We start from the raw sequence: 27,847 nt of genomic DNA on the forward strand, positions 1-27,847 counted from the left end.
AGAAGATGGTGCTCCCACATTCTCTCTCGCATCCTCCAAAAATATGTCAGCTTCTCTTATGCGCTTTCTTCCATCCCTGGAAGACTCTGCTTGAGTGGTTGTTTCTTCTCTTGGAACCTCTGCATGCGGCTGCTCCACATCAGTCTGAGGCTCCTCCTCCTTAGGAACCAACAGTTCCTCCACAGCCTGTAGTTGGAGCTCCCTCTCAAGGGAAACTCGCATGGCCTTCTGCTCATCAAACTTGAGATCTTTGCGAACCATTGTCCTCTGACTGGTATGCAAGTACACCCGATAGTTGTGAGGTGTATCAATGTACCCCACAAATATCCCCAACTCTGCTATCGGCTCAAGCTTCTTCCATGCATCCTTTATCACATGGCAATATATCGATGAGCCAAAGATCCTGAAGTGACCCACATTTAGTCTCTTACCGGAGAAAGCTTCCTCTGGTGTCTTCATCCCAAGTATGCAATGTGGGCTTCTATTCTACAAATAGACCGTTGTGTTGCATGCCTCAGCCCACAAGGGAAGTGGTAGGCCTTGGTCATGCAGCATTGTCCGTGCTGCCCCTACAATAGTTTTGTTCTTCCTCTCGGCCACCCCATTCTGATGTGGGTTATGAGGTGTCGTCAACTCTCGTTTAATTCCTTCCATTGCACAAAAGTCCTTAAACTCTTGAGTGACATATTCTCCACCGTTGTCGCTTCTCAAGGCCTTGATCTTCTTCCCTGACTCTTTCTCGACCAAAGCTTTGAACTCACAAATTTTTTTGAAAGTTTGGTCCTTCTTCTACATGAAATAAATCCAGCATTTACGAGAATAATCATCAATGAAAATCACATAATACCTTTGCTTCGTTGTGGATGCCGTTGAGAATGGTCCACACACATTAGTATGAACTCGCTCTAAGATAACCTTTGACCGATTGTCTCGATCATGAAAGGAAGACTTGGTGTACTTTCCCAAGGTACAACCTTTGCATGTGTCAACTTGCTCAAGTTTATGTTTGGGAAGTCCTGTAGATATATGTTGCATTATCTTCAAAGCCGCATGATGCAAATGGCCCAACCACTTGTGCCACAACTCGCCAATGTCTTGGCGTTGCACCAATTCTTCTTTCATACTCAATGCTGCACAATCATCTACCTCTAGTTTATAGATATTCTTCCTCCGAATCCCTATCCTCTTGGTCTGACCCATGGCTATGTGTCTTAGGAATGCCTTTCCTTTACTAAATAAAACATCATAGCCTTTGTCCTCCAACATCACGACCGATACCAAGTTCTTCTTCAGTCTAGGCACATACCTCACATTTGTCAAAGTGATAGGAGCTCCATGATCCCTCTAAATTGCAACTGTGCCCACTCCTTAAAAACTATACCTTCCATCGTCACCCATCTCTATGTGCATCTTGAGGTCTTTCTCCTCCAAGGCACTAAATAAACTTTTATCACTGGTCATGTGGAATGAGGCTCCACTGTCAATATACCAAACACAACCCATCATCGATGACACCATGCATGCGATGAGGGTAAAGTCCATTTCGAACTGAGAGGCTAATGCCTCACCTTCTGATCCTTCTGAGGATCCCTTCTTGGACTTCTTCGATGGGCAATTAGTCGCATAATGTCCCATCTCGTGACAATTAAAGCATCTTACTTTAGACATGTCTCTTCTTCCCTTCATGAGAAGAATTCAATTTGAAATGGGAAGCCTTCCCCTTCCCTTTCCTTGCCTTACTTGCTAAGGCCAGATTTTCTTCATCATCATTCTTGGATGAAGAACCATCTCGTGTGCTCCTCCTGATCTCCTCCTACATGAGATTGGACCACAGTCGTTCCCAATTCGACAGTTTCTCCCTTCCATTCACAAATTCCTAGTAGCCATTCCAACTCTTTGGAACGCCAAGGAGAGTGAGGCTCACCATATCATCATTGGCAGTAGTTATTCCCACAATGCCAAGCTCATCCCTCCAGGTGGTGAGCTTGTTTAGATATGTGGAAATAGTATCGCCCTTCTCCATCTTGATTCTTTGAAAGTATCCTTGAACGCCAATTTCCTCTGGTCGCTATTGTTCTGGTAGAGGTCCTTCAATGTCTTCCACATTGAAAATGGAGTATCCTTCCCATGGAGACTCGAGACAGTATGGTTTCGAACTCCCTCAAGGATGATCTATCTCACCTTCGCCACACACTTCTTCCACTCAGTCAACTCTTGTGCATTAGTTGAAGCTAGCTTTGGGATTTCTTAATCAATGAATTCCTTCAATTCATTGTCTTCTAATACAACCTCCATTCTATCTTTCCGTGCTATGTAATTCGAGCTACCTTCCAAGGCATACTTGAGTCTCAAGCCACAGAATGCCATTGATCAATCTTGAATTATGATATGAATTCGATTTGCACCTGCAACCCCAAACTTCAAACTTCGAATTCTCTTCTCAGTATATTGTTCACAGCTCCGATACCATGTAGAAAAATCTGTTGGTAGGTTAACCCGATAATGCAATATAAATCAAAGCAGAATACTATAACCTACTTCTACTATCAATTTGCGGAATCTTAAAGATCGAGTTGAACAATATAACCAGAAGAAGAAGAATCAATGCACAATACACATGAAAATACTTTGGGGAAAGCCTCAGCTAAAAACCCCACTATCTATATTATCATACAAGGTGGAAATACATAGGAATTATACAAAGCCTTAGCTCTCATAGCTAGCCATCTCTCAGTACAATACTCACAGATGCTCACATGCAATCTTGGCTGCTCTCCAGCCTTCCTCTCTGCACTCCAAGCTCCTATTTCCTTGCGTCGTTCCTCTGGGATGATTCACCTTCAAACATGTGGAACACTCTCTCGCACACTGTTAGAACTGCACAATCCTCAAGGAATGATTCTTGACTGCATGAATGAGTTTTCTTTATAAGAAAACACATGCAACTAATAGTACTCTGTCCTTGACATTTAACTCAAATGGGTCTTTCTCAGAATATACATGCATGAGTTTTTGATGAGGGAATCTTCAGTTAACTAGAGTAGCACTAGTTGAGTGCATGCATGCATCAACTGACTGTTAACTCACCATTAATTCCTCAAACAGTTTGGAACTAATTTAACTAGACTTAACTCAGTAAACTGAGTTAAGTGATTACAACTCAAATATAACTCAATCTTATCTCCTTAATTTAAGGGATAACTCTTGCATGACCGCAAAAAGACTTTTAACTTCGTAGAGTGGCATCCTTCTCAATACCTCAATGATTCAACCAACACATGGCTTCTTTATGTCAACCTTACTTAAGTCACACATAGTTTAACTAGAGTTTAAAGCAACATTAGGAAACGCCTTGTCTTCCATGTTGATTATATTGTTATTGGATATTAAGTACGTACTCATTATCATGCTTTCAACAAGGGAATTACTTGCTTCTATGAGGATGACAAGATAGGGTGTATTTCATTTAATTTTAAGCTTATAAGTTAGAAAACACTTTTGGATTTTATCTATCTTTTTCTACCATTCTTTAGAGATGTTGTAGCCCCAAAATTCATAACCACATAAGATAACAAGAGTGACAAGAGTCTCAAAGAGGAGATTTCTCATATCCCAAAACCAAATGTTTACTAATTTACAACTGCTTTCCACTCCATAATAAGTTTTCCACCCTTAAGTTTGTGATGAGATTGATTATGAAATATCCATAAGTACATCACTTCCTCGAAGTTATTATTCTCATACATGAAATTAGTGTAAGTGTCTTTTATAATTTGATTAGCATAGTCTTTGTTTTGTCAATGTCAATATTCATATCCATACTAGATCAAAATTTTTGAGAATTATTATGTGCTTGTCAAGATCAGAGGGACTTCTCGTCATAAGAACAATATCATTAGGATAAAGAAGAATGACAATGATTATTCTAGCTAGAGGCATGTCGATGCATCCTACTTCTTCCTAAAAACTCTCAAATTTGTTAATATATATGCCAAAATAGATAGGGGACATGACACAATTTGGCTTGACTCCTACATTACAATAGTTTATTTTGACTAGCCCTATGTATTCCTAAACTTGGAAATAACATTCTTATACAACATTATATGAGTAGCTCTCAACTCAAATGAAACTTTTAGCTCTTCTAATATGTTCCAAAGTTTAGTTCTTAGCACTTTGTCAAATCATTTACTAATGTCAATGAAGCACCACACAATATTAATTTTATTATTGTGACACTCCTCAATAATGATCTTAAAAGTAGCAATGTTGTTTGTACTTGAATAATAGTTCCCAAATATGATTTGGCCTTCCACTATTTTTCCATGACATTGAAGCTATATAACAATTTTCTTTTCTAAAATCATTCCATATAACTTAACTAAAAAATAATTCTGATATAATAACAAATTAAACATAAATAAACTCATTTTATCTTTTTATCCAAATAAATCACTATATTTTAAATTAACAATATACATAAGTCAGTTTCAACACATTCATCATATGTTTTTTTTAAGAAAATTAAAAACTTTTGAATAACCAACGCACTTGTAAAATAATACTTCAAATTAAGTGAATATAAAACTTTTCAATTACTTAAATATTTATTTTTATTTTCATTTTTTTGTTCATTAGGTAATGTGAGTTTTGAAATGACCCTCGAGTATGCCCTAAAAATGTTTTTGCTTTGCTAAGACCTCATCTTCCTCTGATGTAAGGAAACATGTTAATGACCCTAGACCCAAAGACATCTAGCAAGAGTGAAAGTCTACCCCCTTACATACCACCATCGGGTAATTCCATGTGGCATGGTTTTCCTTGAATAATAACGATGAGTCAGCTTGCATTCGCAGATAGCAGCCAGTGATGGTTTTCCCCACTGTTGGCTTGAAAATTGAGTTATGGTAGTTTTTCCCACTTTTTGGAAAAAATATGTTAGTCTTGAGATGATTGGCACGCCTAACCTGTGGATTGAGTAATCGTAACCCAAGGGCATCTAAGATGTCAAAATCACCCAAGGGTCGCACTTGACCAAGGCCACACTAACCATTACCATCACTAAATTTTTGCCCGCAGAATTTGGAACCAATTTCCTTTTCACCAAAAATTATGATAACGAAACAACCTGTCATTTTCTATTCTATGTCCTATAAATATATTTAAAAATAATAATTTCAATATTTTAATCAATATTAAAATATTTATTTAAATACTTGTCTAGCAATATTTACTATTGTAATTTTTAATATTAATGTGCAAACTAATATCTATTATAAACTTCATTATCCATTCTTAGTTTTTGAAGTTATTTCAAAATGATATTGTAGAGCAGTTATATGATATCCAAATCCATATACTATTTAACACGGTAGGTACTTTATAAACTTGCAATATTTACTATTACTTTATATATTGTAATTTTTAATATTAATATGCAAACTAATATCGATCATAAATATATATTATAAACTTTATTATCCGTTTTTCTTAGTTTTTGAAGACATTTCAAAATGATATGATGTAGCAGTTAAATAATATCCGTATATTACCTAAGACAATAGGTACTTTATAAACTTGTTCATTCGGAGAATTAACATAAATACTATTAAAATGAAAATATAGTAATTTATATTTAGTATTATTATATTAAATATTTTATTATAATTTTTTATGTTATTTTTTTCTTACTATTATTAAATATGTTAATATCTTTATTAACCAATTACAATTGTAATTGGTTTGTAGAATAATTTAGTAGCTTCACTATAATATCTTAATATTTAATTTTTATTAATGTTGTAATTGTAATTAATTATATTATTATTTTTATAAAGGCATGTAAATATAAATGGACAAAATACCCGAAACAATTATAATTATAATTTAATACCATCTAATGAAGAGGTGAAGCCTTGATATGGACCATGAGAAGCCATGATCTGAAATAGAGCAGATTAGTAATGTTGTGCTAATTTCCCATTCAGAATAAAACCCAAGATACTTATCATTTACTTATCAAGTGCTTAAGGATTCAATATTTTTTGCTTAATTAACTGATTCCCATGAGAGTTTCTTATGTAAATGTTAGAAACAATTTAACATAAAATATATGCTGAACAACAACAAAATATCAACAAAGAACATCAAATTGCAACACACAACACAAAGATTTGATGAGGAGTTCACCCCTCCTGGGCTACGTCTCCTTGGTCCAGCTTTCAATGCTTGGGCCTCTCTATTATGCTCAAATTATAAAAAAAAAGTGTGTTTGAAATGCTCAAATGCCTCTGAAACCTATCCCAATGAGTTCATAATACTAAAAAATGGCTATTTAGCCTCTTTTTTCATCCCATTTGGATAAGAACTAAAGAAGTTATGATTTCTCCTAGTTCTCCCACTATTTGTTCCACAAATTGTTCAAAAACGGACATAATCCCACAAATTCACTCAAAAATCCGCTAACTGAGTGAGAATTCGGTCGCGTCGCGGGCCATAATCTGTCGGCCATATCGCAAATCACAATCGACAAGTGCTACGAGGTCTTATGGTCTATGAATAGAAAATGGACGATTTGTGATTGTGATATTGCAGACCCGACGAGATACTAAATCACAACCTATAGTGGCATTGCATCCAAGGATTATCGCACTTCGCTATCGGTGTAAAATCCCGACGGATGGTCTTGTAAACAAAGCGGAATGTTGCGATAGTAATATTGTGGACCCGCCAGGACATTAAACTGCAACATATAAAATATCGCGTCCGGGGTCTTATCGCTCATCGCAATCAGAAATCTGCGCGGGAACATAATCAACGATATGGCAGACTTGCCGGGACGTTAAACTGCAACACATAAAAGTATCGCGCTTGGGTAGTCTATCGCAATCGGAACTTTATCGATGATAACAAAAATATCAGTGGGGTTTTGGTATGATATGCGATTGCGATTATCACAAATCGGGGGAAGCGCTAAGTGGCAGGTTGTTAATGGGTCCTGCATATCGCATATCGGGGAAAAATAGTGGATGCAAGTTAAGAATTGGGCTCTGGCAGGTTGGGTTGCGATTTGCGATTATCGCAAATTCCAACCCAACTTGCCGAGGCCCGATTCTTAACTTGAATCCATTGTTTTCCCCCGATATGCAATATGTGGGACCCAATGGCAACCTGCCACTTGGCACTTCCCCATTTGATGGGACCTTTGCCATGTCATCCAATGCTGCCACGTGTCCAAGTCAAACTTGAACTTTCACCTGCTCTAACTTATGCATATGAGCTCGGATTTGAGTGTCATTCACACCACTGAATTCAGAATGACAAGCTCTTTGATGGAAAGTTAAGTTTAACAAAATTTTGACACTTTGATTTTTGAGTATAAACTTGAGGACCCGATCATTCCTCCCCACTGGAAGCCTTTTGGACCCCAAAATATTATATTCAATTATTGAACAGATGAGGGTACTTTTCCCTCACCTTCCCCTCTTCAATCCATTTGGCCTTTGATGGATTTGTACCTTTTAGACCCACTCGGAGATAATCAAAATTTCCCCTCTTTGATGACCTCGTTTTTCTGTCAAGTATGGTGTCTTGCTGAAGCTCATTAAGAAATTCTAGAGAAAAATCTTCAATTGATGGGAATTTGTACACTTTCTCCTTGATCTTCACTCAAAGGAGGCTCATACAATCTCAAATTAATATCAAATTTTCAATATTAACAATGGAATAAATTTGCATATATGAAGGCAAATCTAGCTTGAAAGCGTTATTACCAATCTTTTCCAGAATTTTAAATAGACCATAACGGACTGGTTTCAATTTTTTACCTTCACCTTGAAGCCTTTCCTTGCTAATGTATAGCCAAACTTCATCACCTACTTGAAACTAATGATCCACATGATGCTTATCATGCCTTGCCTTATACTTGCCTTGACTCTTTTCTAGTTGTTCTTGAACTGTTTGGTGAATCAACTGAATTTTCTCAATGAATTTATTTGCTCTATCTATGTCGCTATGTCCATTTACAACTACATCTTTCTCAAAGATGAAATCCAAAGGTGATTTAGGCAAATAAACAAGACATGCCTCAAAAGGTGAAGTTAGAGTAGAAGAGTGTTTTGCTTGGTTGTAAGCATGTTGAATATAATGCAACTGTTCATCCCACAACTTAGGATGTTTGCTGCAATATCCTCTTAGCAAATGAATAACTATCTTGTTAACCACTTCAGATTGATCATCTGTTTGTAGATGGAAGGTTGTACTTTTCTTCAACTTGGTGTCCATCAAGTTCCATAAACTTGACCAAAAATTCCCAAAAAATCGGTAATCATGATCAATTACAATAGAAGTAGGTAATCCAAAATGAACCCATACATTTTGAAAGAAAAGTTGAGCTATTTGTTTAGCTGTAATTGCTTTTTACAAGGCATTAATATGCACATCTTGCTGAACCTATCCACAACTACATACAAATAATCATGACCTTTCCTTGATAAAGGAATACCTCCTACAAAATCCATAAAAACACTCTCCCATGGACGTGAAGGTACTGGAAGTGCTGTGTACAGTCCTAGCTTCCTATTACTAGGTTTATTGACTGCACACAATGAACAACCTCTAACAAAACATGACACACTTTCAAGCATACGAGGCCAGTAAAAATACCTCTAAAGATTTGCCATTATTTTACTTACACCAAAATGTCCAACAATAAGAGAAGTGTGTGCTTCCCTTGTGACATTTACTCTCTCCTTGTGGAACACAAAGTTTTCCCAAATGATACAACAAATTATCATGAACATGGTAGTCTAATTCCTAAACTTGGTGGCCTTGAATCAAGTTTAAATATACCTCTTGAAAGTCAACATCATGTGCATATTGCTCAACATAACTTTCAGGCAAAACAGAATGATTCTTGAGTAAAAAGGTTTCATTAACAATTGGTCTAGAAAGCATATCAACAACTCTATTATAAATACCTTTCTTGTACTTGATTACCAAGTGGAATTGATGTAAGAATCCCATCCAACGAAAGTTCCTTGATTGCTACAATTTTGTTTGAGATTGCAGATATTGCAATGGTTTATAATTGGTGTGAATAATGGTTTCTTTTCCCATCAAGTAATGCTCCCATTTCTTCACACTTTGCACCAATATATAAGTTATTTATCATACGTAGGATAATTAATAACAACACCATTAAAAATTTCAGAATGAAATGAAATGGACTTACCATGCTGTAAAAGAATTGCACCCATGGCATAGTCACTTGCATTTGTTTGTATTTCAAAGGGTTGTTTAAAGTCTGGAAATGCTAAAACTGGGGCTGAACTGATCTTTTTTTTTTAAACATCAAATGCTTTTTGTTTTTTGCCTCCGCACTAGAAGACAACCTTCACGTTGGTCAAATCATGTAATGGATCTGCTATGGAAGAGAAATTGGCAATGAACTTCCTCCAATACTACACTGCTCCGAGAAAACTCTTTACTTCTGTGACTGATTTAGGTATTGGCCAATTCACAATGACCAAAACTTTAGAGGGGTCAATCTTCAACTCACCTCCTCCAACTATATGGCCCAAATACACTAAGGAAGTTTTCCCGAATTCACATTTAGACATCTTCAGAAACAACTATTCTCTTTTCGAGACATTCAACACTTTCCTCACATGCTTGACATGCTCTTCTCGTGATTTGATGAATATCAAAATATCATCTAAATAAACAATTACAAACTCATCAAGAAAGGATCTTAAAACATCATTCATAACTCTCATGAATGTAGTTGGAGTGTTGCAAAGACTGAAAAGCATAACCAGCCACTCAAACAATCCCTGTTTGGTTTTAAAAGAAGTCTTCCAAATATCCTCCTCAACTATTCTAACTTGATGATATCCACTTCTCAAGTCTAATTTAGTGAAATATTTTGCATTCTTCAACTGATCTAACAAATCATCTATTCTGGGCAATGGGTATCAATTCTTTATGGTAATTTTATTCAAAGCTCGATAATCAACACACATGCACCATGTTCCATCTTTCTTGGGTACCAAAACAATTGGTGAACCACATGGCAAAGTAGAGGGATGAATTACAACTTCATCTAATAATTCCTGGACTTGTTTCTTAATTTATAAAATTTCCAAAACTGACATTCGAGACATACTGATATTTGGGAGTGGACAGTCTTGTTGTAGCTGAATTTCGTGCTGAATTCCCATTTTTGGTGGAAATCCCTTTGGTTCTTGAAACATGTCTCCATATTGATTGACCACATCAACCAATTTAGCTTTCAACTTCACGTCACAGCCTGCAAAGGATTCATGCTCTGTGTCATTCTTCTACTTGATCATAAGGTGCCCTGTGCTTGCCAAAGATAGATTAAGCTTTCTGCGATGAGCTCTCATAATATACTCCACTCCATCTTTGAACAAATTATGTTTGTTCTCAAATCTATGGAAAACAACTTTCCTGTCATACAAATATGGGTTTCCAAACACAATTCCAGAAATATCCAACGACAATACATCTAATTTGACTTCATCAATGAAATTGGCAGTAATTGCAAACCTGAAAACACATTTCCTTGTCACCTGAAGATTTGCATCCTTGGTTATCCAACCCAACGGATATGGTTTATGATGAGGAACGTGTTCTAGATTCAACTTCTTGACCAAGTATGTAGAAATTAATTTTTCCTAAGATCCACTGTCAAATAGCGTATCAATCTTGGTGTGTTTGGAAATAACTCTGATATGGAACAAATCAATTATGTTTTCCTCATTTGAACCATTATTGGAGTTACTTGTTGTGCTGGTTCTTGCCACGGATTCCTCTTTGCTTGCTTTTGCCACGACTTTTACTCTAGTGATTGTGGCTGCAATCTTTGCTTCATCACCTGAGTCGGAACCCAAGCCTTGTTGTACAATAGTGTTTCTCTTATGTTTTCCTTTATTGTTAGATTTCTTTGGTCGTAATTTTGGATGAAGCTTCCAACAATGCGCTTCATCATGGCCCTCTTTGGAACAATTATTTCACACGGGTTTCTCCCCTTCTTTCTTAACAGAAGCATTTTTCTTCTGCTTTCCTTTTAATTTCTTCCATTTTTCACCACTCTAGAATGGCTTCTTCTTACCTTCTTCTTGTACATTTTTCCCTCTTGCTTCAAGGTGTGTATCTTGAACATAGACCTCATCAAGATTCGTGGGATTAAACATAAGAATGGTATGTCGAAGATAGCTATGCAAACCTCCTATATATTTCAACAAAGTATCTTGTGACTACAATTCTACTCCTAGCATAAGAGCTCTTCTCCTAAACTCTTGAGTATACTCCTGCACATTTTGACCTTTTAAATGTCTGAAATATTTCCAATTCATGATAGCTTTTTTCATATGGGCTAAAAGGTGGAATTGTCTTCTTATAGAGGTAATGAAATCAGACCAAGTAATAGAGATCTTACCATGTTTTTTGATCTCGTCTTGAGTCCTTGCTTCCCACCAAATGAGTGTTGCACCTTCCATTCTCAATGAAGCCAACTGAATTTTGATATCATCCTCTTGAAGGTTCTGAATTCCACAATACACCTCCAACAGATGAATCGAATGATCTAGCTTCTCTGCATTCACTTCACCATTGTACATAGGCAACTCGAATTTTAACATCATGCTTTAGAAAAGGTGATTTACCAATTCCTTTTCCAGAATGATGATAAGTATGAGTATGGGTTATCGTAGTGGAAGAAGGTGAAGATGCTTGTGAAGTAGAAGATGAAGAAGATGGTGGAGAGGGTGGTGGTTTGTCTGCATTCCCATTGCCTCCTTTTCCATTACCTCCTCTTGAAGAGCCTTCTCCTTTGGGAGGTTTGAAACTTTCTCCTTGTAACCTACTATTCCTCTCTTCATAGAGGAACTTCACCATCTTTGTCATATCAAAGAAAGCCTTTCTAAAGGTCTTCTCATCCTCTGTAATGTTTGTAGGTTCTCCCTCATGAGACATGGTCTCTGAAAACTCAACTGCAATGTCTGCAACTTAAGGATGTACTGGTGTAGAAGACTTTGGAAACCTTTCTCTTCTTCCCCTTGAGCCAACTATAGGAATTAAACTAGATTCCCTTCTCCTCTTTTGAGTTTTAACCTTGTAAGCATGACATAAACTTGCAAACAATTAAATCCTTCTTTCACAAAGAAAATCTAGTAAGCAAAAACTAGTGCTCTGATACCAACTTGATCTGAAATGGAGTAGATTAGTAATTCTATGCTAATTCCCCATTCATAATAAAACCCAAGATACTTATCATTTACCTATCAAGTGCTTAAGGATTCAATATTTTTTTTGCTTAATTAACTGATTCTCAAGAGAGTTTCTTATGTAAATGTTAGAAACAATTTAACATAAAACATATTTTGAACAATAACAAAATATCAGCAAAGAACATCAAATTGCAACACACAACACATATATTTGATGAGTAGTTCACCCCTCCTGGGATACGTCTCCTTGGTCCAACTTCCAATGCTTGGGCCTCTCTATTATGCTCAAATTACAACAAAAGTGTATTTATAATGCTCAAATGCCTCTCAAACCTGTCTCAATGAGTTCAAAATACTCAAAAATGGCTATATAGCCTCTTTCTGCATCCCATTTGGAAATAACTGAAGAAGTTATGACTTCTCCTAGTTTTCCCATTGTTTGTTCCACAAATTTCTCCAAAACTGACATATTCCCGCAAATTCACTCCAAAATTTGCTAAATGGGCGAGAATTTGGCCATGTCGCGGGCCATAACCTGTCAGACGTATCACAAATCACAATCAAGAAGTGTTGTGGGCTCTTATGGTCTGTGAATAGAAAAAGGGTGATTTGCGATTGCGATATTACAGACCCGATGGGATATTAAATCGTAACCTATAGTGGCATCACATCCGGGGACTATCACATTTCTCAATCGGTTTAAAATCCTAGTGGATGGTTTTGTAAACAAAGTGGAATATTGTGATAACAATATCGCGGACCCATAGGGACATTAAACCACAACATATAAAATATCATGTCCGGGGTCTTATCACTCATCGCAATCAGCGATCGTCACATGAGACACTTAATGCAATGGGGACAATTGCTTCCTAAGGAGGGAGGAATAATCCAGGTGGATATTGGTGGCCACCCACATATTCCACTTGGACCCTAGCATTGTCTCTTTTGGTTTCCTTAATTGTAGCACAAGTTACTATTTTTGGTAGTTTTTTGGGTCCTAAACTTCCAGAGTCGTTTTGAAACCCTAAACAACGTTTTTTGGAAAATGGGAAAAAAATGTGGCCCACAATAGGGGTTTGTAGTTGAAAGTTGTAGTGATCGGATAGATATTTATAATGAGGTATCGTACACATCAAACGAAGATCGTATGTCAAAGTTACGACCCAGGAAGTTGATGTACCAATTTACCCAAACAGGGCTGAAAAGCTTTTGGTGCTTCATCTCCTAGGGTTAGGTTTTTCAATGTTTAGGGTTTTCCATTGTTTCTCAATAATAAATATGCCTTCAAGCCTCATTGTAACACAGTTCAGAAGGCATGTAACTTCCACATCTCTTCTCAAAGATAAGCTACCATCGCCTGAGCTAGTTTATTTCCATTTTGCATGTAAATAGTTTTTAGTACTTTATAATTAATGAATTGAAGTTTTGTTTTCATTGTATCTCTGTGTTTATGTTCATATCTACATTTCATTTCATTCCTTCATAAATATGGATCATTGCGATTTTCGTGTTTTGGTAATTACTTGATGAAGATAATATAAATTTAATAATAAACCAAGAAACATTCACAAGTAATTATCAAGTAAGCTAAATCAATCATTATCTACTAGCATCTTGGTTTCTCAACAGTTATATCCTCTTGAATGGAAGGCCCTAATCATTGATGGCATTCCATTTTCTTCTCATTAGATTCTTTGGAAACTGAGAAGACCCAAACCAAATTGAAAGCTCTGATAGGAAATTAAAATATGGATATTTGATTTCATTGTGTGGCTTTGAAGGAAAATTCAAATATAGTCCAAACCCCCACATATAATATTATGGTGTTTGTAGCGCTACTTGATTCAGTGATGGTTAATATGGACATGAAGAGTTATTATGTGATGCACTTGGAATTGGATTGTAGGTTTTATAATGAAGAAGAAGAGGAGTTTAGGGCTTCTGTGGAGGGTAGGTCAATGAAATTAGACTTGAGCATTAGCAATAGTGGATCAATAATTTTTTCTCTTCTTAACGCTCAATAGTCAAATGAGATTGACTAGACCATGGACATGAAATGCTCTACAATGTCAATGACTTGATGGTGTAATGTGAATTGTTTTGAGAAAACTCAGCCACTAGTATATGGTTTTCTTTCAAAATGTGTATGCTAATGGTCCATGGTTTTCAACAATCGATAATCTCTAATAGATGCATAATATTTGTTGCATGAAAACCATTTTTAGAGAAAAATGGGATTATTTTTATGGTTTTTGAGCATTGGTAGTGAATGAATCTACAAATATGCTCATGGCATATAGAAACAATGATGCCTCTTTGAAGCATATGCCAACACAATTTGTGTGAATTTGCAACATAATAATTTTGATTCCAAATCTTGTGGAAAAATGGAGAAACCTTGGAGTATGCTACAGATAAACTATAAAGATCTCAGAGCTATCTAAAAACATCAACCTTGCTCTCATATTACTAATAGGTTAGAGATGTATAACTCCATGCATTGCAATTTTATTAAAAAGAGGAAAATATATATACACATAGATGACTATTTCTTTTATCTTCCCATAGATCATATGACTATTCCTATTCACCTAGATGACTCTTCAATTCTCCAAGATTAACTATTTATAATAATATCACAATACCATAATCCCAAGGATTAGGTATTTGGCACACGGAGCGGTTCATTTGTCCCACAAACAAGGACAAGTGACTATCAAAACTAGAATTAGAGTTATAAGGTATTAGCTCAACATTGTAAGAAAAATTAGAAGAGATGGCTTGTTGGAAGAACCAAATTTTCGAAACTTGACTAATGTTTAGTAAAACTATGATGAAAAAACTAATTCACAATAATATCGTATTTAGATAGAGACAATGTAGTACATGGGTTTTGATGATCACATGTATTATCTTGGATGATGGCCTTTATGTGTTCTTTTACAAGATTACTAGTTAAAGCATCATATGAAGTTCAATTTGAGGTAAAGTGATAGAGGTTGTCAATTAGATCAAGGAAGTTTGTTAGGAATGGCCCTTGATTCAAAATGAGATGTGATTTGGAAACTTTCATTCACCAATACTTTAACTTGATTGAACATCCTGATAAACCCTCTAGATCCTCTTTAGTTCACTTTTTAAATGTTATTTTCTCAATTGTGTTCTTAAAATTATTATTACACATATATATTAAATATTTACACTAAAAGGCCTATGGACTACTTTTAATGAGTGATTTACTAAAAGGGTTCATGAATGACTCCATGAAAGGGATATCACTAGTTTGAGTGGTTGCATTGTAATGGTTTTCTTATTTAAATGAAAATTCCATTGGTGAAGGAGGGGACCCTACCTTTTTCTTATTGCTTCTTTTTCTTTCTCACAATTTTATTTAAGGTATTTTCTTTGCTTTAACTTAATGATTTATTAGCCTCATTCGCCAGGATTGAAACTATGGAGTTTAATGTGTCTTAATACATTATTAGCTTCATGGGTTTAGATTACAATTATGGAACTAAATATGCCCTTTTCAAAGGTTCTTCAATTTACCATAAACGTTATCAAGAACCATTTTAGGAAATTCTTTTGGAGCTTGTTTAGGGATCTTCAATGGTACCATTTGGTGAATCTCGATCTTCTTTTGATTTCAAGTTGGTGGTGACATTTTTTTCTTGTTGTTTTTTATTGTCAAAGATACCCATCCTTCCTTTATTATGCAATCCATTTTTAAAATGATTAAATTTACAACCAATAAATACTAATGCACTAATAAAACTATTGTTTTATGTTTTGCATGGCTTTAGTGAATTTTTTCAAATAGAAAAAACAATCTAAAATGTGACACATTTCATTAACTCATTTATTGCAAATGATTTCAAGATTAAATTTAAAAAGTAGTTATATTAATTCAAAATTGGAAAGTAGTTCATTTGTAAGTAAGACAATAAGAAGAGACTTTTAAAGCCCATAGATCATAAACTTAGAATTCTAATGCTACATATATTAAAGATCCAAAACACCAAAATTGTAAGAAGAGAAGACATATGAGCTACTCTTTAAAGAGTGGATTATCATATGGGAATGAAGAACTAGAATCTATTGTTGCTTATAGATTCATCTTAAGTAGAGATCTATCAAAGGTTGAGAGGGATCAAATATGTTTAGTTGCAAACCTCTTTTAAAGTGCAAAACTTGAAAAAAGTTTTGCACCTCAAAAGATTTGATCTCTCTTTAGGCTTGAATATATATATATATATTTTGCATTTTTAATGCATAATTAGATTTAAGACCTTGAAAATTTGCTTGGACACTTCGATTTTGTATATTCCAACAATTTTTTGTTGTATTCCAAACAATCGTGATTCAAAAAATAGACTTCAAAATTTGACTAAAATATAGAGTAATTAGACTACAAATATTTTCACCATATCAATTCATTTTTTTGAATTGCTTTATTAGATATTTACATAACTTTTTTTTTTAACTTTTAATTACTTTTTTTCTAAATTTAATATAAACTTATTTAATTTAACATGGACATTGGAATATTTTATTTATGGCAATGGGTGATTGTGAATTTTTTTTACCAAATTTCCTTTATGCTAAAATGTAATTAATAAATGAATAGAGATAACATAGTGAGAGATATATATATATATATATATATATATATATATATATATATTATATAATTATAAAGGAACATTGTTATTTTATTTAAAAAATATTTAATTTTTATTTTAAAAAGAGACATATCAAGGTTAAAGTTAAGCAAGAAAAAAATTATACATTTCCCTCATACTAAACTATATAAAATACTTCTCTTAACCCAAAAAAGAAAACAATACACAATATAAATATACAATACTAGAAAATTATATATATATATATATATATATATATATATATATATATATATATATAATCATATTAAATTAATATATAAAATAATCACATAACCTTTTAATCTTAATTTCCCTTAAACTTAATTTCATACATAAATTCTATATGTTATATTTAAATATAATAATTTTCTATTATATATTTGAACATTATTTTCTATTTTTTATTTAATATTATTATACATTAATAATATTAATATTCGATGATGAATCATATTTGTTGGTTCAATAACCAGTCAAATCTAGCAGTTGTCAATATAGTCATTACTTGGTCAAGGAATATAGCCGTTGGAGGTTCTACTCTATTTATTTAACATGCAAAACATGATCTGTTCTTTCAACTTGTCCTGACGATGAACCACACTGGTTGGCTTGAAACGGGTCGACAAATGAAATATCTTGTGATTTATGTGGAAAAATCTCTCATAAACTTAATATGGATCAGAAAGGCCTCAATTCAACAATTAAAAAATTCTCTTATATGATTTCTATAGAAAAAATTTGCTTAATTATTATACATTGTCAATTTCATTTAATTAAAATGAAAAAAATAAAAAAAAAATCCAAAAAAAACACCCCAAATTGAATTTAGGGAATCTATCTATTTATAAGTGGTAAAAGATTTCTATAAAAAGACTTTGTTTACTTATGATACATGGTCACCCCAAGTTGAATTCATAGAATCTATCTATTTATCAGTGGTGAGAGTGCGTTAATTACAGACTCTCACTCCAGGAAATTTTTAAAACAGTGATGAAAATATATGACTTCCTGCTCAGTTCTTATACATGTGTCAGATTCATAGTTAGATATATGAGTCCATTTATAAAGATGGTATGTACTCAGTCCAAACTCTTACAAGTTCCGAACTTAAGCAAAAACTCAAGAAGTCTTTGGAGGTCAAAGGCGAACACATTTGACCCTGAAACTGGCCGACATGGCAAAAAAAACCTCTTCATAATAGACCCTGGAAGGATAAAATCACATGGGACCGCTCCTTTATGATGCTGGGGCCTGTTCCCTTATGCTGTAGTCCTAGGGACTGCTCGGCCATCCTGAGACAACGAACAATTTTTCCTTCAGACTGGTCAGAATGGTCAGTGTGCAATTGATTAAAAATGGTAATATCCAGACATTGGTAAACGACCAGTCATCTGAGCTGGTCACAATTATTTCACAGCTTAATATTAAGCTTTTTTATTCATCTCACTACCTTGCCTTCCAGTTCCCCCAAATTTTCTTTCTCGGGCTTCGAATAGAGCTCCAGCTTGAGCTTGATGTCCTGTAAATCATGAATTACTTGATCCTTCAGTGATAACAGAAGGATTTTTTTGTTTACTCCCTCTGCGAGCAGACAGAGCTGGTTTTCATTGCACTTCTTAACCACATGCTCCTCCTGGGCAGATCCTTCCTTTGAAAATGAAAATGGTCCACAATGCTGAGGGTCCCCATGGTGAAATGAGCTACAGTGAAGCTTCTACCTTTGTTCCTAACTGACAGCAATCCCATTATTCAACCGTGAAGATGTTTGTAATGATCCTAATTACAGTGTGATAATATTTCATCTTTATATGTGCAATATATAACCTTACTTGAAATAGGAACAGATCTCTTCCGACTTCCTTCCCGGATTGGTTCATCGGTTCCACGATTTATAAAGATTGCATGTACCTGCCGGGGATTAAATTACTAGTCAATCTTTACCCTTACAATTTACAAACTCACAAAAAAGCAACGCAGTCTTTGGAGGTCACAGGCATACACATTTGACCCTGAAACTGGAAAACATGATAGAGAATTGTGGATAAAACACCCTGAGAGGAGAATAGCATCTGAGGCCTGCCATATTCAGAAAAAATAAACATTTTATCCTTCAGAATGATCAGGTCAGCGTGCAGTTGCCTAAAAGTGGCAATATCCATACCGTCTTTAATGAAGAGTCACCGGAGCTGATCACAATTATATTACAGATCGATATTAAGCTTTTCACTCGAGCTCGCATCTCCAGTTCCCCCGCATTTTCTTTCTCGAGCTTCGAATACAGCTTCTTGATGTCCTTCAAATCAACAATTACTTGATCCCACTTACCTCTATTTACTTCCATTTCCTTTTCAATGTTGCTTCTATCTGGATCCGGTTGATCTTTACTCTACTTATAGTTGAGTATCTATATCCCACAACCCTCTTATTTCCTCTTGAATTTCCTGTACTGAGAACAGTGGGGTTCTTTTGTTTTCTCCCGCTGTCAGCAGACACGGCTGGTTTCCATTGCACTTCTCAATACCATGCTCCTGGGCAGTTCGTTCTGAGAATGAAAATGATCCATACTGCTCTGGATCCCCTATGGTGGAATAAGCTACTGGTGAAGCATCCATCTTTGTTGCTGACTAACAGTAAGTCCATTGTTCAACAGAGAATATATTTGTGATGATCCTACTTATAATGTGGTAGTATCTTATCTTATATGTGCAATATCTAACTTCTCTTGAAATGGGAACTGTCATGGACATTGTGAAGTATTTAGTCAATTGACTCCCAATGCTTTAAAGGTTGTCACTCTTTTTTATCCTAGTGTTTTGAAGCTTGTCACTCTTTTTATGGGGTGTAATGGCTCTATCAGAATTAGTAAAATAAAACAGTTCCATTTACATGTAGAGCCTGATATCTTAAATTATATTCTTTATCTGTCTATATAACAACGCATGTGGAAATGCTAAACAATCTGCCCTCAACGCAGTTGATTTTCCAGCAGTTATGCAATCCTTCCCATGTCCTACCATTCAGCCAATGCACTGGTTATCCATAAACTGTAGGCAAAGAAATATTATTTTAACACTTCTGCAGGGCCACCAATGTCCTGCCATTCAGCCAATGTGCTGGTTAGATAATAGTTGCAGGCAAAGGAAATATTGTTTCAGTTATGTTTCTTTTATATGACAAGCTGAGTATTTCTAATCTCCAACCATAGTGTAGAAGTTAAATCCTGTGATATGCCTTACGGCCAAAGGTGATGTTGAAATTTGATCGTATATAGGACACATTATATTGAAAATAATCAAGAGCAGGTGGTTCACCTGTTGATAGAATATCACCAAATTATCCATTGCAAATACAAAGACCAGCTAGAAGTTTGGTTAGTCGCCCTCCAATTTTGGAGGAATGCTGAATGTTGTACTTCAGCCTTTGCTTTCAGGTTTGAAGGATCCATTTCATGGTTCTCCATAAAGCCATATTTATCTTTAAACAAAGGAAAAACAAATGGAAGAAGGAAAACTGTTATGAATGACACTGCTCTAGCCATAAGAGTTACCATTGTTAAAGTTTGAAGGTTGCTCAGGGTCTGCATCTTCTAAAGCATTTGATTAAGTCTACTTTCAGTTAAAATTTCAGCTACTTTTCACAATATAAAAAAGGAAGCAAATGCTTAGCATCATGTGAATCTCGAAAAGCAATGACAGTTAACTTTTGCCAGCAATGTAAAACAAAATAATTAGACTCCAATATGGTTTAGAGGATCAATTCATTAGGTTATAAGTTACGGTTGATAATAATCCTTTAATCTATAGGGGCAAAAAGACTGCAGTTTATTTTTAAACCATTTACTTTGTAGATAATAATATTGACATCATGGATGGACAATAAGTCTAAAATGAAATGTAGATTTGCAGACCATTGACGATAGTGTTGCAAAAGAACCTAATTCTCATTGACAATAATCAGAGATAGATAATATATACTAACAAAAATTTGCTTGAACAACTAGAAGTACAAAAATATTGCCATTCTAAGAACAATAGCTGTAAGTACAAAAATACTGTCATTGTAAAAACAATAGCAACATTGAAAATATTTTGTTGCTATTAGCTTCATAAATTAAAATGTGGAAGATTGTTCATTCAATGTAGGGGCATCATTGCTTGTTGTACTTGTACTGCTAAGCAAATTGGATATACTTCGTCTCAATCCCCTAGAAGGAACAATATTTCCCATTAAATCCTCTCTAATACTCTCCAACATCCTCACTACATCTCTCATAGTTGGTCTCTCTTCTGGCGAATATTCTGAACAAAGCAGACCAACTTGCAGCAAAGAAATTAAGCATTTGTATGCGTTATTTTCTTCAAACTCATCTCCATTCAGCTCACTAACAAGGACACTATCAAGCACTTCCTTCAATCTATTTTGGAATGTGGACTTCACCCAATTGTGCAAATTTAGGTTTCCATCAAATATGTCGCTAGTTGGTCTTTTTCTGGTAAGCATTTCCAATAACAGAATTCCATAGCTGTAAACATCCCCTTGGGTGGAAACTATCCCACCCAATCCATATTCTACAAGAAAGGAAACATTCATTAAATTTTACTCAACCAATTTGTACAATATTGTAAATGAAAAAAATGAGTCAAAGTTTTGTTACAAAGAGACATACCTGGGGCAATGTAGCCCATGGATCCTCTTAAAGAAAGTGATGAAGCATGTGAATTAGTAGAGCTTTCACCAATTAATCTTGCAATACCAAAATCTGTTACATGGCCTAACATATTTTCATCCAAAAGTACATTGCTAGGTTTTATATCACAATGCACTACTTGCACAAAACAATCATGATGAAGATACTCCATGGCATGGGCCACATCTATGGCAATGTCTAATCGAGCTTTCAATCCCAATTCACACACATCCTCGCCATTGTTGTCATCTCTATCTGGATACAAATGCTTCTCTAAGCTTCCGTTAGAGATAAAATCAAACAGTAAACCTTTGAAATGAAGGTTGGAACATGAGGATATGACTTTCACCAGATTTCTATGTCGAATTTTTTGCAAGACACTACATTCTGCTTTAAAACTCTTCTCAGCCTGCTCATTTTGCAATTGGTAAACCTTCACAGCGACAAATGTGCCATCTTTCAAAGTTCCTTTATAGATTGACCCAAAGCTACTTGTTCCTAGCAAGTTGGCTTGGGAAAATCCATTAGTTGCCATGTGAAGCTCTTGATATGAGATCCTTTGGTAGTTTAACTTTTGGAAAATAGCTGTTGATACATCAATGCTTTGTATATGCATATTCCCTCTCCATATGAATCTTAAAAGTAGACAACATAGTATAAAAGCAATAGCTCCACACAATGGCAATAGTACTTGTTTGACAACTGTAAGACGACCTCTTGGTGTTGGGCAGGCATATAACTGGAATATTTTTGGTCCACAAAGGTTAGGATTTCCATTGAAGGACATGACAATTGATTGATTTGCAAAAAGTGCTCCTTTTGGAAGTTCCCCGGTGAACTTGTTAAAAGATAGGTTCAAATACTGAAGCATTTTCAATCTGTTGAGAGTAATTGGTATTGTTCCTGATAAGAAGTTGGAAGAGAGATCTAGGCTCATAAGATTTTGTAAATTTCCAAGTGAATCTGGAAAAGGGCCTTGAAAGGAATTTCGAGATAAATTCAAAGACAATAGTTCAACACAATCTCCAAGGGTAGGTGGAATGGATCTAGACAAGTGATTAGCGGAAATGTCTATAGCTTGAGCCATTGCAATTTTACCAATCTCCATGGGCAAGGGACCTTCTAATAAATTCCATGACAAATTCAAGTAGAAATGTAGATTATAAAGTGCAGCAATTTCTCTTGGTATGCTTCCAGTGAGTCTATTGTGAGACAAGTCAAGCAATTCCAAATTTGTACAATTTCCTAATATTCCAGGTATGTTTCCTGATAATTGGTTGTGATGAAGGAGGAGATCTCTTAGTTGTCTAAGGGGTGCAAGGGAAGTGGGAATCTTACCAGAGAGCATGTTTTGGCTGATGTCCAAGAGACCAAGATGTTGTAATTGTTCAAAGTCATTAGGTATGTTTCCCTCTAATTTGTTGTTGTCTAAATATAATCTTTCTAAATTTTTAATGTTTCTTAAAGATGGAATACTACCACCTAAATAATTATAAGATAATTCTAAATAAGTTAGACTACTAAGATTTCCTATAGATGGAGGGATGGTTCCTTCTATCATGTTTTTTGATAATGACAAGTAAGACAATTTGGTGGAAAGTTTTCCTATGGCAAAAGGCAAGACACCACTTAACTTGTTATTGCCCAAGATTAATTGTTCTAGGTGTGAACAATTGGTAAGGGCTACAAGGAAGGGCATGGTTGTAGCACTGTCACTGCGAAGTTGATTATTGTGCAAAAATAATCTTTCAAGGAGTGGTAGCTTACCCAATTCTATAGGCACACTCCCACTCAACTTGTTGTCATTTAGAGCAAGGTCTGTGAGTTTCGTACAATTTCCAATGGAATTTGGTATGTTTCCACTAAGTTGATTTCCCCATAAATTCAATACAAACAAGTTAACCATGTTTGACAAAGAAGTGGGAATGCTTCCTGTGAGTTTGTTTGAATTAATTTCCAACTCAATCAAAGAAGAGACATTCCAAAAAGATTCAGGAATAGTTCCTGATAGTTCATTGCCAAAGAGAGAAAGAAATTGGAGACTAGTGAGTCTGCTCAATTCTTGTGGTATACTTCCTGTAAAATTGTTTGTTGAAATTTCCAAATCAGTCAAAGTGGAGATATTTGACAAAGAAGCGGGAATGGGTCCTGATAATTCATTGTCATAGAGGTAAAGACTTTGGAGACTACTGAGCCGACCTAATTCTGGTGGAAGACTCCCTGTGAGTTTGTTTATACAAATCTGCAAGTGAGTCAAAGTGGAGATATTTGACCAAAATATGGGGATGTTGCCTGAGAATTCACCAAAAGCACTTGTGAGACATTTTTTTGCAATCTGTGAAATAATCAAAACGAAATCTAATTTAGGTTTCCAAAGGAAAAACGAATGATACCTGTGAGATTGTTTGCTCCCATGTAAAGCTCCTTCAGATGTGTGAGGGAACCCAACTCCTGCGGAATGCTTCCAGTGAGATTGTTGTAGGCAAGTCCCAAGAAAACAAGATTTGTGCAATTGTGAAGATCACTTGGGATGCCTCCTGTCAATTTATTGCGATCCACCCAAAGAATTCTCAAACGAGAGAGGCGTCCCAATTGAGTTGGGATACGACCGTGGAGAGTATTGTTACTGAGATCAAGCGTATGGAGAAACGACAAATTGGCGAGGGAAGGAGCGATGGTGCCGTATAGTGACATGGAAGAGAGGGTGAGAGAGACCACTCTGTCCATGTGACGGCGGCTGCAGGTTATGGCACTCCAATTGCAGAAGGGAACTGCAGGAATCCAATTGGCCATGGAACCATGAGGATCGCTGGTTATTGCGCTCTTGAATGCCAAGAGCGAATGTCGATCATTATGGAATGAATGCGCAGAGGAGGAGGAGGAGAAAATGAAGAGGAAAGAGAGCATATAAACGGCAACAGGGAAACAGAGCAACGACATGGTGAATGATGAGGAATTGCAATGTCAGCTCAGAATATGGAGAGGAGGATTCTGATAAATATTTATAGGCGGAAAGAGAGAGTGGAGGGTGTATGAAGGTTTGGGCGTGATGAAGAGGCATTTGTGAAAGGAGTATGGTGGAGCAGAGGCATTTGCGAGAGGGTTGTAGTGGAGGTGATTTGTGGTGGGGCCGTCCAATGACAGGAATTACTCGTGCGCTCGTCTACAGGCGGAGCATAATTGAAAAGATGTGTCCATTCTTTGGTGGGGTTGAACCTTTGCGAAAGGATTATGGTGGGGTTGATTATAAGGTGAGCTTTGATACACGCGGACTATAATTCAAGATGTGTCCACTACTTTTCTATAGGTTGATCATTGGGATATTAGTGCAAATCACCATAGTTCACGATGTGTCCCTTTCTTTGGTGGAGCATAATTCAAGCTGTGTCTCTTTCTTTGGTGGAGCTTTTCCATGGGTTGATTATTGGGATATTCGTGCAAATCACTCCCCTAAGAGTGAGAGTGAGCAGAGCAATGTGTCATTCTTCACCATTGATCAGAGGTGGTGGTGTCATTCTTCATACACGCGGACTATAATTCAAGATGTGTCCACTACTTTTCCATAGGTTGCAAATCACTCCACTGAGCATAATTCAAGATGCGTCACTTTCTTTGGAGCATAATTCAAGCTTTGGTGGAGCTTTTCAATGTGTTGATTATTGGGATATTCGTGCAAATCACTCTCCGAGAGTGAGTGAGCAGAGCAATGTGCGTAATGATTACCATTGTTTTAAAAAGAAATATCCTTAACCATTATTGATTGGAGAGGTGCAAAGATCAGAGGTGGTGGTGTCATTCTTCCGAGCATAAATGAAGATTGGGTGGAGCCACGGAATATTTGGTTTATTTTAAATTTTATTTTAAAATTTAAAATTTTTATTGGTTAAAAGCAATAGGTTCTTATTGTATTCATTGCTCTGGTCATTATGGCACTCAACCATCAGGGCATTCAACAGAGGTGGGAGTCAGTAATCTTGTGTGATATTAATGAACAATAATCAATAACAAATCGGAAGTTTGGATTCAAGGGAATATCGTTATAAATAATCGTATTGATGTTATTTGATAGAGATATATAGATTTGGAAATAGTAATGTCTTAATTTTTTATTATTTTTTTAAATTTTCATAAAGATTGCTTGCATTGTGGATGAAGAAAGATATATAAATTTGGAAATGGTAATGTTTTCATAATTTTATTATTTTACAATTTTTTTTATTTTCATAAAAAAAATTAAAATTTTTATTGGTATATTAAATAAATTTTTATTGGTATATTAAGTAAATTGATCCGATTAATTTTTTTTTAATGATTAAAAGTAAATAATAATTTTAATTTATAAAATCTAAAAAAATTATTTTTATATTAATTGTGATTAGACTGGAAATTTGACGAATTTCTTAAATGTGATTGTCACGTACCAATGAATCTGTATTTGCCAAGTTTCGAACAGCGGCTAACGCTCATGGGCTTGGCTTGCTCGACTCTTTGGAGGGTCTTCGAAGCCAAAATCGCCAATTTAGAGTTTCACAGCGTAAATTTGGAATTCTAATTAAAAAATTGGAAAATATACAAACAAACACTATTTTAAAAACAACAATAAAGCGTGAAACCAGAAGGAAAGAGTAAAAAACCACCTAAATATACAAACAAACACTATTTAAAAAACAACAATAAAGCGTGAAACCAGAAGGAAAGAGTAAAAAACCACCTAACTCGCTTCGCAAATCATTCGATATAAATAGTTAAATGTTAATTACTTAACTAACTATGCCGTCTTGTTGATATTACATGGTGTGTAATTCATTATACATTTTACTTGTGATTTTTAAAATAAAAATCTATTAATAAAAAAAATATTTTATTGTCAACCATAACTAAAATATTTCAATATCTATATTAAATAACATGATTTTATATGTATTTTATATAGAGAAAATAAAGTAATTTAAATTTTAAATTTTTTTATATTCACTCTCCATAATTAGAGAGACGCGTAATTTATTGTATTTCTAATATGGAGTTGATATATAAGATTTTAAAAATATCAATAACAAAGTGTAGGTTATAAATAAATATTTCAATAAGGAGGTTGAGTAAATGAAACATATAGAGAGATAGATTGAGAGAATTCTTATTCCATTAATAGTTGTTTTTTAATTCAACATATGAGGGATATTTATAATTTTTCCAATGCTTAATAAGGATTTGATATGTAATATTTTAGAAAATATTAATAATAAAAATAATTAAATGTATGCATATAGGAAAAAAAATATGAGGAGACATGTTTTAACAATTTAATGTGAAAACCTGAAATGTAAATAAAATATTTCAATGTCAACTACATATATATTATACCAACCTAGATCCATGTTAACTCCAGATCTACCCAGTGTCGGGAGGGATCAAATCTCTGCACTGTAAAAGATGTTTGCATCTCAAGAGATTAGATCCCTCTCGACGCTTGGTAGATCCGGAGTTAGGATGGATCTAGGTTGGTTTTCCACTATCTTCTACTTTTTTATTGCATCACATTAGGTTCTTAAATTTAAGATGTAAAATGATTTCCATATCATCATTATTTCGTAGAGTGGCCTCCTACTCAATACCTCAATGATTCAACCAATACATGGCTTCTTTATGTCAACCTTACTTAAGTCACACATAGTTTAACTAGAGCTTAAAGCAACATTAGAAAACCCCCTGTCTTCCATGTTGATTATATTGTTATTGGATATTAAGTACCTAGTCATAATCATGCTTTCAATGGGGAATGACTTGCTTCTACGAGGATGACAAGATAGGGTGTATTTCCTTTAATTTTAAGCTTATATGTTATAAACACTTTTGGATTTTCTCTATCTTTTTTCCACCATTCTTTAGAGATGTTGTAGCCCCAAAGTTCATAACCACATAATATAAGAAGAGTGACAAGAGCCTCAAAGAGGAGATCTCTCATATCCCAAAACCAAATGTTTACTAATTTACAACTGCTTTCCACTTCATAATAAGTTTTCCACCCTTAAGTTTGTGATGAAGATTGATTATGAAATATCCATATGTAAGTCACTTCCTCGAAGTTATTATTCTCATACATGAAATTAGTGTAAGTGTATTTTATAATTTGATTGGCATAGTCTTTGTTTTGTCAATGTCAATATTCATACCCATACTAGATCAAATTTTTTGAGAATTATTATGTGCTTGTCAAGATTAGAGGGACTTCTCATCATAAGAAC

The 27,847-nt window shown here is 35.0% G+C and overlaps 1 protein-coding gene across 1 annotated transcript; it reads right to left on the reverse strand.

Annotated features, from left to right (window-relative positions):
• Positions 1-21,365: 21,365 nt before the first annotated feature.
• Positions 21,366-24,664, reverse strand: LOC149243523 (uncharacterized). Its single transcript, XM_089374558.1, has 2 exons — positions 23,999-24,664; positions 21,366-23,897 (listed from the first exon to the last, which is right to left on the reverse strand). The coding sequence occupies exons 1-2, from the start codon at positions 24,543-24,545 to the stop codon at positions 21,508-21,510; spliced, it is 2,937 nt and encodes a 978-aa protein (XP_089230684.1). The 5' UTR covers positions 24,546-24,664; the 3' UTR covers positions 21,366-21,507.
• Between the last annotated feature and the right edge of the window lie 3,183 nt (positions 24,665-27,847).

Source organism: Pinus tabuliformis, chromosome 8 (genome assembly GCF_031772625.1).
Source record: "Pinus tabuliformis cultivar Carrire ecotype Pingquan chromosome 8, CPIR1, whole genome shotgun sequence".
Lineage (NCBI taxonomy): Eukaryota > Viridiplantae > Streptophyta > Pinopsida > Pinales > Pinaceae > Pinus > Pinus tabuliformis.

Bases quoted from the DNA above. Each gene is read 5' to 3' on its own strand.
- LOC149243523 (XM_089374558.1), bottom strand. From the start codon at position 24,545: ATGTCGTTGCTCTGTTTCCCTGTTGCCGTTTATATGCTCTCTTTCCTC. The intron at 23,898-23,998 runs GTATCATTCGTT...GTGAATTCTCAG, and splicing joins GGGAGCAAACAATCTCACAG to GCAACATCCCCATATTTTGG.